This window comes from Gymnoscopelus braueri, assembly GCF_963280865.1.
Source record: "Gymnoscopelus braueri genome assembly, chromosome: 6".
NCBI classification, from domain to species: domain Eukaryota; kingdom Metazoa; phylum Chordata; class Actinopteri; order Myctophiformes; family Myctophidae; genus Gymnoscopelus; species Gymnoscopelus braueri.
In genome coordinates this window covers 11,206,694-11,220,071 of record NC_137607.1, presented here as the reverse complement: position 1 = coordinate 11,220,071, position 13,378 = coordinate 11,206,694, and the positions used below count along the sequence as shown (strand labels likewise).

The 13,378-nt window shown below is 44.2% G+C and overlaps 3 protein-coding genes across 3 annotated transcripts in view; 1 reads left to right on the top strand and 2 right to left on the bottom strand.

Moving 5' to 3' along the window:
- The window catches only part of LOC308086529 (uncharacterized protein), a 280,681-nt gene that overhangs the window by 182,697 nt on the left and 84,606 nt on the right, over positions 1 to 13,378 (bottom strand). The window lies entirely within an intron of this gene.
- Positions 1,508 to 3,220, bottom strand: LOC308086786 (ATP-dependent RNA helicase DHX15-like; the record flags this gene model as incomplete). Its single annotated transcript, XM_080430433.1, has 1 exon — positions 1,508 to 3,220. One exon carries the CDS (start codon positions 3,218 to 3,220, stop codon positions 1,508 to 1,510), a length of 1,713 nt encoding a protein of 570 aa, XP_080286559.1.
- LOC308086785 (glutamyl-tRNA(Gln) amidotransferase subunit A, mitochondrial-like) lies at positions 4,358 to 5,911 on the top strand (the record flags this gene model as incomplete). The annotated part of the gene is made up of 1 exon (XM_080430432.1): positions 4,358 to 5,911. One exon carries the CDS (start codon positions 4,358 to 4,360, stop codon positions 5,909 to 5,911), a length of 1,554 nt encoding a protein of 517 aa, XP_080286558.1.

Sequence of the window (13,378 nt, the reverse complement as noted above, 5' to 3'; positions counted from 1 at the left end):
CTCTGTATACTTAAATCAATTCAGAGTGTTACATTTGCACTACATCACCTGAAATGGAGAAAATATAATACACAATGTATCAGATACAGCACAATGGCTTGTGTGATTTAAAGTGGTACTGGTACTACACTACAGACTATAGTGTTGTTGTGTGAACTGAACTGTATAGGACAATACAATAAAAATACAATCAAACATACAATGAGGGGTCAATAATAACTAGTTAACATTAAGAACACAGCTATGGTATGTGGTCAGATATGTTTCAATGCAATTGTCTTAACAACACACAACACCATTTTCAATGAAGGATAAAACCAGTTTTCAGGTTCCATAAACAGTCTCACCTTGTTTGGTAAAGTTTTCTTCTCTCCTGTAACAAGACTCGAGTAGCGGCCAACTCATACAACAGTCTGTCACCCCTTTTCTCTTTACTTACTACATCTTGTTTCGTGTCCCCAAAACGATACGAAATCTAAATCAAAATACCGAACGGATATTTCTCTCAACCACAAAAAAAGGTTCTCGAAATCATTTTCAAGATCATGATGGATTTTCGTGGAAAAAACATACTTTAGACTAGAGCATAGTCATTAAAGATATTTTCCACAACCGTTTTTTTGCTGACTTGTTCTTCATTGCATAAGCCTGAGCAAAACGGGTAAAATGATCCATCACTACAAGTACGTATTCGTACCCTTGTTTGCATGTCTCCAGCTCTAGAAAATCTATTGACGCCAGCTCGAATGGATATGTAGTTTTGATGGTGGTCAATGGCGTTCTGGTCACCTTGTTTGGTGCTTTCCTCTTCCAAGGATTCAGGTGCGAGTGACAAAGTGTTCTACATCCCTTTGCATGCAGGGCCAATAAGAATCTATCCCTGATCAGGCCAAGGGTTCGTTCTATGCCCAGATGTCCCATTCCTTTGTGCAGCTCAGGAGCAGTTGGTCTCTGCCTCCAGCGTTCCTGTGCAGAACCCCTTCCTCACTCACATGGAGTCTGGTCCACTGTCTCAATAGTAGCCTCACATCAGCTGACTCTGTTTTCAGAACCTGGCCAGTGGGGAGATGATTGCTTTCCTTGTACTGCAGAACACGTCCTATGGCAGGGTCTCTTTCTTGGCTTTGCCTAATGTCTGCTGATGAGAGGGGCTTATCTTTGGGCAGTGATGTGGCATCCCTCACCAGATTTATGGCAACCAGGCTCACTGTATGTGTCCAGTGGCAAGCAGTGTTAATATAGTCGACTAAGACTAGAGTAAGACTAAAGCACTTCAGATGACTAAATAGGACTAAAACTAAATGGTGTGTTATTCAAAAGACTAAGACTAAGACTAAATCAGAATTAGCTGTCAAAATTAACACTGGCAGTGTTAATTTAATTTTGTTGACTAAGACTAAGACTTTTGATATTTAGTCGACTGAGACTAGACTAAGACTAAACAATTTCAGATGACTACAATAGGACTAAAACTAAATGGTGTGTTAAGACTAAGACTAAGACTAAATCAGAATTTACTGTCGTCGGCCACCTTCTTAGCCTCTGTGGGCCGGACAAAGCACTGTGGGACTGACAACATGGCGGTGATGGAGAGAATCTCGTTGGAGCAGTTGAACTCACAGCTGGCGATGACCATCTTGGCTAGCTGGGGGTCCAGGGGAAACTCTGCCATCATGGAGCCCAGCTCCGTCAGGTCACCGTCATCGTTGAGGGCTGCCAAATAGTTGAGCATCTCCAGTGCCCGCATCAGGGTCTCTGGGGCTGGAGGGTCCATGAAGTCAAAATGCACCAAGTCATCAATGCCCAATTTCTTCAATTGCAGCACCACCGAGCCCAGGTTGGATCTCAGGAACTCTGGGTATGTGTTGTCCTGCATTTCAGTCTTGTATGCTTTCTCTGTGTAAAGGCGGAAGCACTTCCCTTGGCGAGTTCTTCCAGCATGTCCTGCCCTCTGCTGGGCTGAAGCTTTGCTAATGGCTGTCACCAAAAGTGACTCCACTCTTATGCGTGGGTTATAAACCTTTTGCTTGGCAAATCCGGGATCAATTACAAACACCACGCCGTCAATGGTCAGGGAGGTCTCAGCGATGTTTGTCGACACCACAACCTTCCTTCCGATGGCACCGCTTGGTGTGGGGGGCGGTGGAGGCTCAAAGATTTGCTGCTGCTGTTGAGGAGGCAGAGTGGAGTACAGCGGGATGATTTTGCTGTCGCCAACATCGGGCCCCAGCTCATTGATTTCCCTATTTATTCGCTTGTAGGCCTCGTCAATTTCCTCTTGTCCGATGAGGAAGAGCAGTAGGTCTCCCTCGCCCTCCTCGCACATGTGGATCTGGATGACGGTGCGTATGGCCGCCTCCAGGTAGTCCCTCTCGGGCTTCGGCGTGTAGAAGATCTCCACGGGGTGTTTTCGCCCGGGGATGGTCAGCAGCGGGCAGCTGTCGAAGTACACCTGAAACTTACCAGCGTCTAATGTGGCACTCATTACAATGACCTTGAGATCAGACCTCTGACAGACCACTTCCTTGAGGACACCCATGAGGATGTCGGTGGCGAGCGTTCGTTCGTGGGCCTCATCCAGGATGATGACACCGTAGCGCTCAAGCAGGGGGTCGATCATGGCTTCACGCAGCAACATTCCATCTGTCATGTACTTGAGTATGGTCTTTGCGGAGCTGCAGTCCTCGAACCTGATGGAGTAGCCCACCTCTTGGCCCAGCATGACGTCCATCTCATTGGCCACCCTTTGCGCCACACTCATGACTGCCACTCTCCTGGGTTGGGTACAAGCCACGGCTCTCTTTGGACCGGGAATGGCCCGCTGTATGTCCACGCACCACTGGGGGATCTGCGTGGTCTTCCCGGAGCCTGTCTCGCTCACCAGCACAAAGCTCTGTGCCAGGATCTCGTTGAAGGTCTCTTTGTACTCCCAGACCGGCAGCATCAGCCTCTTCTTGAGGATCTCGTAATAGTGTGGCGTATGCAGCAGGTTGGTGAAGGGGTTGATCTGCTTCTGCATGGCGTTCTGCTTCAGGAAGCCCACTCCAACACTCGAGTTAAGGGGCATTGTGCAAGGCAGCTTTATGGTCCTTTCTCTATCCCTGTCCCTCGGCCGCTCGTCGCGGTCTCGGTCCCTGTCGTGGTCTCGCCCGTCAGAGGAAGATTTATTTTTACCCGACTTGTGATCGTCGCCCAGATCTAACCGATGTCGCTTGTTCATGTTCACCCGACTCTATTAAAGGTAAGGTAAGTGATATTTTTTTGTATTATTATTATTATTTTTTGGTTAAAAGGTTAAAGTACTATATTCTGATAGTAATCATTGCTACAGAGCGTTTGGTAGGCCAGATGGGTCTCTCCAGCTCTTTAGTAAACATTTAAGCCAATCAGGAGAGAGCACTGACAATACATTTTCTGTTTAATAAAATATAGTAATATCAGAATATAGAGCTATTTAACACTTATTTTAACCAAAGTAAATCACTTACCCTACCTTTAAAGTATTAAAACAACAATAAACAGGCTGGTTGTGTGTGACTAATAACCATGCAGTTTTTACTCTCTCATCAACCCTGTGCTAAAAAACACCCGTCAAAAAAATAAAAAAAAACATACAATGAGGGGTCAATAATAAACACTTAACATTAAGAGCACAGCTATCGTATAAGGCCAGATATGTTTCATATCGCCACACACGTCATTATAGGTAGAATGTTCTACAGTTGTATGAGTTGCATAATTGAGTTAGTGTCACCAGTGTATCTCAAGAACAGTCCGGCCATTCCACTTCAAACTCGACGTGCATATCGCTGACCGGAGGGAGTGATGCATCGAGTGTGAAGTCAGCCGACGGCCTCCCCAAGAAGTATTAACAGATACGTAAATCTCCACATAGAACCCTAATGCCATCACAATAGTACTGACGTCATATAATGGACTAGACTCCATATTTGGGCGTGCCTGACACAGAGCTCCATAATATGGAGTATATTATATTGCCAATTTATTATATTGGCATGAATAGGGCATAATAGGGTGCATGATGATATCATGTTGATGACATCAGGGTTCTCCATAATATATGGGGATTTGCGGATGTATCAATTTCCTTGGGGGAGATCCGCTGGTCCGACTGACTTCCCACTCGACGCATCAGTTCCTCGGGTCCTCGGCGATACAAGCACCAAGATTGAAGTCGATCGGTCTGGCTGTTTAGAAGATACGCTGGTGACACACTCACTCACATGCACACCGACATTTTGTTTACGGCACCTGAGTTACAGCTATGAAGACTACTACGTCCTGTTGCTGCATGCTGAAGGTTGACAGCGACATAAGAGACATAATATAGGAGACGATGCTCGGCCTGACGATACGGGAGGTGTCCCTGGCACTGAGGGAGGGAAGGATCTCCCCCACGGAGTTGTGTAGGAAGTGTTTGCGCCACATGAAGAAAACTCAACATCTGAACGCTTACATCACGATGACTGAGGAGCTGGCACTGAAACAGGCTCAAGAGGCAGAAAGCAGATTGCTCCGAGGTGCTCCCAAAGGTCCACTAGATGGAGTCCCCTTCGCTGTCAAAGACAACTTCTGCACAGAGAGTGTCCGGACCACTTGTGCCTCCAAAATGCTGAAAGACTACACTCCACCATACAATGCTACAGTGGTCCAGAAGCTCCTTGACCAGGGGGCCGTTCTCATGGGGAAGACCAACATGGATGAGTTTGCTATGGGTGCGGGCAGTACGGATGGGGCTTTCGGTCCAGTGAGGAACCCCTGGAGCTATGCTACTACGTACAGAGACTGCACAGGGGTGGAGCCAAACTCTGATTGGGTCATCACAGGAGGAAGCTCCGGAGGAAGTGCTGCAGCCGTGGCGTCGCTCACCAGTTTCCTGGCTTTGGGATCAGACACTGGCGGTTCTACCCGTAACCCCGGCGCTCTGTGTGGAGTTGTTGCCCTGAAGCCCACCTACGGCCTGGTGTCCAGGCACGGCCTTATCCCCCTGGTCAACTCTATGGATGTCCCCGGCATTATGACCCGGAGTGTCAGCGATGCAGCCACTGTATTAAGCATCCTCCAAGGCCTTGATGTCAGAGACTCCACAACGGTCCACAGCCCTTCATCATCTACAGAGCTACCAGAAGACTTTGATGTGAAGAGCATCTGTATAGGCATTCCTAAGGAATATCACGCCCCAGGACTGTCCCAGGAGACACTAGAACAGTGGAGTCGTGTTGCGGACATGTTTGAGAGTGCGGGGGCAAGGGTGCAGCAGGTCTCTCTCCCCCACACCCAGCACTCCATTGTGTGCTACCATGTGCTGTGCCACGCTGAGGTGGCGTCAAACATGGCTCGATTTGATGGCCTGGAGTACGGTCACCGAAGCGAGGTGGACAGCTCCACGGAGGCCATGTACGCCACCACCCGTCACGAGGGCTTCAACGACGTGGTGAGAGGAAGAATACTATCAGGGAACTACTTCCTGCTTAAACAGAACTACGAGCACTACTTTGTGAAGGCGCAGAAGGTCCGCCGGCTGATCGCTGACGATTTCAAGCGTGTGTTCAGTTTGGGCGTTGACGTGCTGCTGACGCCCACCACTCTGTCTGACGCAGCACGCTACACTGACTTCGCTCAGGAGGACAACCGCACGCGTAGCACACAAGAAGACGTCTTCACACAGCCGGTCAACATGGCAGGCCTCCCTGCTGTTTCAATACCAACCGCCTTGTCAAGTCGGGGCCTTCCCATTGGCTTACAACTTATAGGCCCCGCCCTGCAGGACAGGAAGTTGTTGACTATAGCCAGGTGGATGGAGCAGAGAGTCAAGTTTCCCCCCATCAGCTTCCATGAAGACTCCTGTGACGCGGAGATGACTAAAAGAAAGCAGACTTCACCTGCATGAGGCAAAAACATTGAGCTGTGGAGAAAAGCACTACAGGGTCATTATATTTTAAGATAGTTAGAGTACATGGTATCTACAAAATCAGCTGTTGATGCTTGATATTTTTAAATCAATGTTATTTAATACCCTATAGGAAACATAATTAGTTTTTCTCATTAATCGGACGTCGGTGGTGTAAACGGGGAAGACGGTGTTGGAGACGGTGTTTACTAGTGTTGCCAAACTCTGCGAGAGAAATAAGCAACCAAGTCTATGAAAACTCAAATGAAGCGTCTAGGCTACGGCTATTTTAAAATAGCAGATCTACAAGCTCACAACGCGTCACATCGCAATGTCGCATCGCGACGCATTGTGAGCTTGTAGATCTGCTATTTTCAAAAAAGAAAGAAGAAAAAATTATCTTGAGAAAATAAAAAGAGATCATTCTGGAGCATTTTTGAAACATTTTTTAACAATTTTAACAACACAAATCTTGTATGGGGGTCCCTGACACAAAATATTTTCAGAAGTGGGGGGTTTGTGGACAAATACATCATTTGACATGAAGATGTTTAAGAACCACTGGTTTAAACAACATTAGGAAACAAGTCCAAATAAGCAACCACACTTTAGAAACAAGCCCAAAGTCGCTTATATTAAGTGGCACCCAAACAAACAGTTCTGATAGCTGATAGCAAGAATACACGTCACCGCCACCTAGCCACCTGACATGGTATGGCATGCACACTACATCGTTTTTAATCAGTGGTGTGTCACCGTCTAAAGGCAAAATAAAAAGTGAGAACGCAACGACACTTTGACGTTTTCACTAGAGAGCGTCTTCATCTAAACGTGGCCATATTAAATAGCATTTTTGTTGATTCTGAAAGCCATGTTTCGGGAAGAGCACTGATTGAAAATTCATGACTCAGTGAAAATAGATAATTCATACTTATTATGGCTATTAAGGCTACATACATTCAAGTGAAAAGTATAGAAAACAAATGTGAATGGGACTTAATACTCTCTTGTTAAATGTTTCAACATTGCAATATTCACTAGTGATCGCATAGTTTGTATATTTTAAACAATTCGGGTCAGGATCAATGCAGGCTTTGCATTAATCATTAACATCAATTTCAATAGGGTTGATTATCTTATTACAAAAAAAAAGAAAACATATTAATGACCCCCTTGGACCAATGAACTCAACAAATTGAACATCCACCTTCTGCTCAGTGTGCAACTAGGGGGAAAACGCATCTGTGTCATTTTAAATTTTAGCTATATAATTTATATAGCAACATAAGTTTTACAGAAAACTCTTAGGATTTAGAACAGTGATTCAGAACAGTGGCTCTCAAAAATAGAATATACACAAGCTCACAGCGCACTGCAAGCTTGTACATTTGCTATTTTTTTTAATTGTTTATATTATTTACATCCTCCTATAATTTGACAAACCTCTGTAGTGCATGGGTGCGTGGTGTAGTGGTGAGGCCAAAATTGTTTTGCCCGGTTCTCCTCAGCAATTGATCTGAACTTGCACACAGCCATTGACCCTTACCATGTGCACCTAACAGCGAAGCCTGTTTTCCGATTACACAAAATCTCAGCTGTTTATTAGCGTTTTTTTGTTTGCTGGCTCCTGGGTTGACAGATCATGTGCGCGTATCCCCCCACGGGTATGGTCTAGTTGTATATAATTTTGGGGATCCTTAGCACAAAGTTTGAGAACTTCTGATTTAGAACACACACACAGGGAACTCCATATTTGGGCATATTGACATCATAGTAATGCCGTGAGAGCCTACGGAGCTTGCCTTAAAGCCGGACTACACAGAGTGCAAATTGACAGTATCGAGAGAGGCACTGAATGTTCATCATAGTCTATAAGAGCTACCTTTCAAGGACCTTTCAGAGATTGAAAGTCAGTAAACGTGTAATCACACTATAATAATAACTGGATTCCTGGATTGCAAGTTCAAACACTGTTAATTAAGGGCTTGCTAGACCCTGCAGTGTTGCCCTTCAGAGTGAAGAGAAGCAGCTTTTACGAGGAACAAAGAAAGTACCAATCTTCCCAGACTCAGGGCTGCTGTTGTGAGTGTCCATGTCTCGGACCTTCCCCTATAAACACATGAAGAGCAGCCACATGGACGTCTACTACCAAATGATGAGGAATGGACAAACCCCCCCAGCGGTCTGTCGGAAGACCGTCAGCCCCATAACCAGCCAGAAACAAGGTGACATTGTCACTGACCAACCAAGATCTTACAGTCCTCAACAGTTGACCAGGACCGTATCTCATCCGAGAGAAGCAAAGACACGTCGGCCGACTTACACAGGAAAGAAACCCCACACTGGAGCGAAGGCTTTCCACTGTAAACAGTGTGGCAAGAGTTTCACCAAGTTGGCTAATCTGAAGGCCCACCTGCGTATCCACACGGGAGAAAAACCATTCCAATGTAGCCAATGTGGAAAGTGCTTCAACGAGTCACGCAATCTGAAGGCACACGGGCGTATTCACACTGGAGAAAAACCTTTCTACTGTAAAACATGCGACAAGAGTTTCAATGAGTCGGGTAATTTGAAGGCACACCTGCGTATCCACACGGGAGAAAAACCTTTCCAGTGTAGCCAGTGTGACAAGAGTTTCAACGAGTCAGGCACTTTGAAGGCACACCAGCGTATCCACACTGGGGAGAAACCTTTCTATTGCACACGGTGCGGCAAGACCTTCCGTCAGTTAGGTTCTCTGAAGAGACACCAGCGTATCCACACTGGAGAAAAACCTTTCCGCTGTAACCGCTGTGGCAAGAGTTTCAATTCAATGGATCACCTGACGACACACCAGCACATTCACACTGGAGAAAAACCTTGCCACTGTAAACAGTGTGAAGTTTCAGTCAGTTACACCTGTGTAATCCGTATAAGACCAAGGAGCTGACTGTGGACCGCTACAGTAGGTAGAGAAGAGAACGTGCCCCTGTTTACATCGACGGTGTCAGTGTGAAATTGTGTCAGGCGCAAATTGGCCTCTTTTGACATCAGACACAACAAAGCATCTTTTCAAGGAAAGATCAGGATAAGTGAAGAGAAGTGTGAAGAGGTCAGATGTCTGTATAAGACAATTTCTTCAAATTATTATGCTTTGAGCTTTATTTTTTATGTTTTAGTTAAATCAGCTGTTTTCCTCTTGCTGAGCTGAAATAAATATTTGGTGCAACTCATTTTTTGCTCACTTGGTAAGTTTGCCTCACAATGATGTGGGCATGTTTTGTATTATCATTTTTTTTTTTTTTTAATTTTTTATTGATAGGCTGTGGTTTCACTGTTCTTACAGGGCTCCGTCAGCAGTGCGGTGGCACGTTCAATTCCTGGTGGTTGTTCGCTCCGTGCTAAAAACACAGGCTACAAAGAACAGAGACTCCTCGTCTCTCTCGGTCGTCACACAAGATAATGTATGACATCTTGTGTTTGAAAAGAGACCTTTAGTCTAGTTTTAGTTGACTAAATATCATAAGATTTCGGTCACAAAATCTACAGTTGATTTAGTCAACTAAAATGGATTTTGGCAGGCCTTGATGGCATAATGTCGGGGGGCCACACCTGCGCACAACCAAGCATAACATGTCTTAGTTTTACTGAATCTCTTCTCCACTAGTCCCTTCCTAATATTTTAGTCTAGTTTTTATTTGTTGAATACATTGTCAATATGGTTTTAATCATCATAGCTGAGTTTTTATTTTGTTTTTGTTTAGTTTTCATCAGCTGATAAAGGTAGTAGACGAAAATTTTTCGTCATAGTTTTAGTCGACAAAATGAACACTGGGAGCAGCAGTAGCACCACTGTAAATCAGCACACACGGTTGCATAAGCCGACTCGGAGCTCCGCTTCAACCCACCGAGGCGCACAGCTTTGCTTGGCCACGACATCTGATCTCGTCACACTTCCCTGAACTTGCCCTGATCCTTCCCCGTAATTATTGTCCCCCCATTGTCGTGACTGGTGTGAAATGAGACCATTTCACACCTGACAAATGCCCCCCTTTCTCTCTGACGAGGCTTGAGCTATCCACTGTCTTTCCACTGAAGTGTCAATGGCATACTCTTTGAAACTTTGGAGTGTCACATCTTTAGTTGCTCATTCTATATTGATTTCCCACCTTAAAAATGTTCGTATCAGAATTTGTATCTTCTGCCATAGTCTTTCTGGGCTGTTGAGTGTGTGTCTAATTATATGCCTAGTCCACACTCCGCTCCGCCCCCTTCCCCTCCCTCACACGGCTGACCGCACATATGATTCATGTTTCTTTTTATAACTGAATTAGGATTATTATAAAAAAAAAAACAGCGACGATCTCTTCCCCCTCTTGCTGCGGTCACGGCCAGGCAAGTGCTACGGATGTGTTCAAAGGCCACACCACAAGACTTCGGAACACTTTCCGGCTGGGTGCCATCAGGCTGTTGAACAAGCACTGAGCCCGCCTTTTGCCAGGCTGGCTTGATGATGACTCAGATGACACAGGCCAGGAGTTGTTTTTCTGTGTATGACTGCTGCTGCACTGTTACTGCCACTTATGAACACATCGGTAAATCGGCTGCTATTTTAACTACCTCATTCCATTGCTACATTTAACCATGCACTCGTATACTGTATATCAACCACCCTATGTTTATATGTTTGTATGTTGCACTGCTCATGTTGACATAATTGACACATTTTTCTTTCTTTCTTTCTTTCTTTCTTTCTTGAAATGATGGAGCTTGTACGACAAACCATTTCACCCACTTGTTTCAACATCTCAACAAAACTGTTTGTTTCTCCCTTTTTACTATAGCAGTTGGTTAAACATTATGATTATGTGGTATATTGAAGCATAACTGTAGCCATAGAAACGTGGAAAGTTACCTGTCCTCTGGGTTAAGAGATTAAAGTAGAAACCGGATAAAAAGGGGTGTTCATTGAATCCATTTTATTCAGTTGAACATGGCTTCTGCACGTGGCCAGATCACAGAGGAACTTGATTAACAGAACCATCACATTATATACACAGACAGCTGACATGTTAGAAACTCCTCCTGGTTCACTGTTGTCCACTCACAAACAAGCTTTTAAGAACAAAAGCTTTTGGGCCAGCCCTTTCACACGCAATGGATTAACATCTGCCCCCTTCACTTGGAGAGCTTGTCATATGTCAATTTTTAACTTGACTCTAACCTTAACTCTATAATCTATAAAACTGTACTTTCACATAAACTTGTGTTATGACATTATTGTATAACATATTATTAGCTTCAAAATAAGCCCAAACATATATATATTCAACATTGTATGAATGATCTAGACAAAAAGAGATAACACTCCCGTGACTAGCCGGTCAATCTGGACGATTTTGAGAATTTAAAGTGGATTATCTTCTCTCATGAAGCTCAGAGGAAATTCCCCTTACATGACTTTTCCTAACTATTTGATTCAAATCATCTATTTTATTTTTTTCTGAAACGTATTATAAATATGAAATTAGCCCCATATATACCATCCCAGTCGTTATATTTCGGCTAATTTGACCGCTCTCACCCTCTCTCCCCCAGGGAAGAGCAGTTGACACCTCGAGACCCCCCGCAGAGCGGCCCGTAGACCAGCAGAGAACTGCTGCGCAGCGAGTCTATGTTGCCATGTCTGCTTATTATAAGCGACTTTGGGCTTGTTTTTCACGTCTTTCTATTATTATTATTATTATAATTACCCATATAATTACATTATAATGGTAATAATGTTCTACTCCACTACAGCTCAGAGGCAAATCTTGTACTTTTACTCCACTACAATTATTTGAAAACTTTAGTTACTAGTTACTTTGCAGATATAAATATCTTTTCATACTTGTTTAGATTAGAGCTTCATGCATGTCCTTTTGTAAATGATTTTTTTATTAGGTAAATATTTATATAGAAAGGTCTAACCAGGGACTGGGGTTGCAAATTAGCCTCGGCTATAAACCCTATTCATGCCTCACTGTTTTCTCAGGGCACAACGCATGCAGTAACATTTTCATAGACCTGACTGCTTATTTCTCTCGCAACCCACTTCACTGCAAAGCGGCGGAAAAAGATCAGATCTGCAAGCATACAGTTTGTCACGCAGCAACTGTTTTATGCTTGAAGATCAGATATTTTGCGCAGGAGATGTGTGAAGCATACCGATGTGTTCGCTACAGATCGCGCTGTTTTCTAATGCTGTGCCAACAGATCTGATCTACAAGCATAGGGCTCGTCAGGCAGCGACTGTTTTATGTTTGTAGATCAGATATTTAGCGCAGGAGTAGAGCAGGAATGAGCACATTTGTGGAACATAGCGATGTGTTCACTTGTTGCGCTGACAGGGAGGAGGAGAGGAGACGCTTTTGTCAGCAACGTGGACAGCTGATAGAATGAGACGCTTTAGGCTCAGACAATAATGTGAATATTATTATTATGAATAATAATAATATTGGTTTGTCAAGAGATATCCATGTGTTTTGGACAATGGAGATAGTCACGTAATTAGACAGTGGTTTCAGCATTCATATAGGCTCCATGTTTCCCTCAAGAGTTTAATGTAATGCTACAGATCGCACTGTTTTATACGCTTTTTTTATAAAGATTTTACATACAGAATCTGCAGTTACCATTACAAGTTAGCCTATTTTATAATGTTTCCGCCTGCCTACATCAACATATGTGAGTGAGCTCACTGACTGAGCAGAGTGTAATTGAAATGTTAATAGCTATTTAAAAGACAATGGAACCCCCACTGTGTGGGGGAGAAGGTGTCAGCTCGTCTGGAGCACAGAAGGGAGACAGTGACCAAAAGAATAGCTGGAAAAGCGGTCTTTTTGACCCCCAAATCAGGCAGTGTATGGGATAATGAAACCCCAGTCATGGAAGTGTTAAAAGAAACATGACATTATCCTCAGATTCAAGAAGAGAAGTTACACACAACTAACTGGTTTCTTCCCAAATCACATTTCACCAATGTTCATTCATACTTACTACAAAATAAGCTTTTACTAAGAGATAATAATAATACATTAAATTGTAGCTTTGTGTTAGGCAGACATGTGTTCATCATGACACATAGAAAAGGCCTGTGAACTTTGGGTGTGTCTTTCAGTAGACTAGCAGTTCTCAAAGAGGGACAAAGCCATCTTAATTAATTCAACTAGATGTGAGGGCCGCTTTGCGGCCCTCACATCTAGTCCCTAACCTCTAGTCCCTAACCTCTAGTCCCAACCTCCCAACCTCGGTCTTGTGATAAAGAGGTCAGACTTCCTGTATCTGGTTGCTATGACAACCTGCCAGATCAGGCTGAGGGTCTGATAAGCAAATCAGAGAATCAATCAAGCCGAGAGTCTGATCACTGATCGAGGTGAGGTAAGATGCCTAAAACGTAGCCAGAGCTCTGATCAACAGTCTGTGGCGGGTCTTGGAGGCATGTGGAGT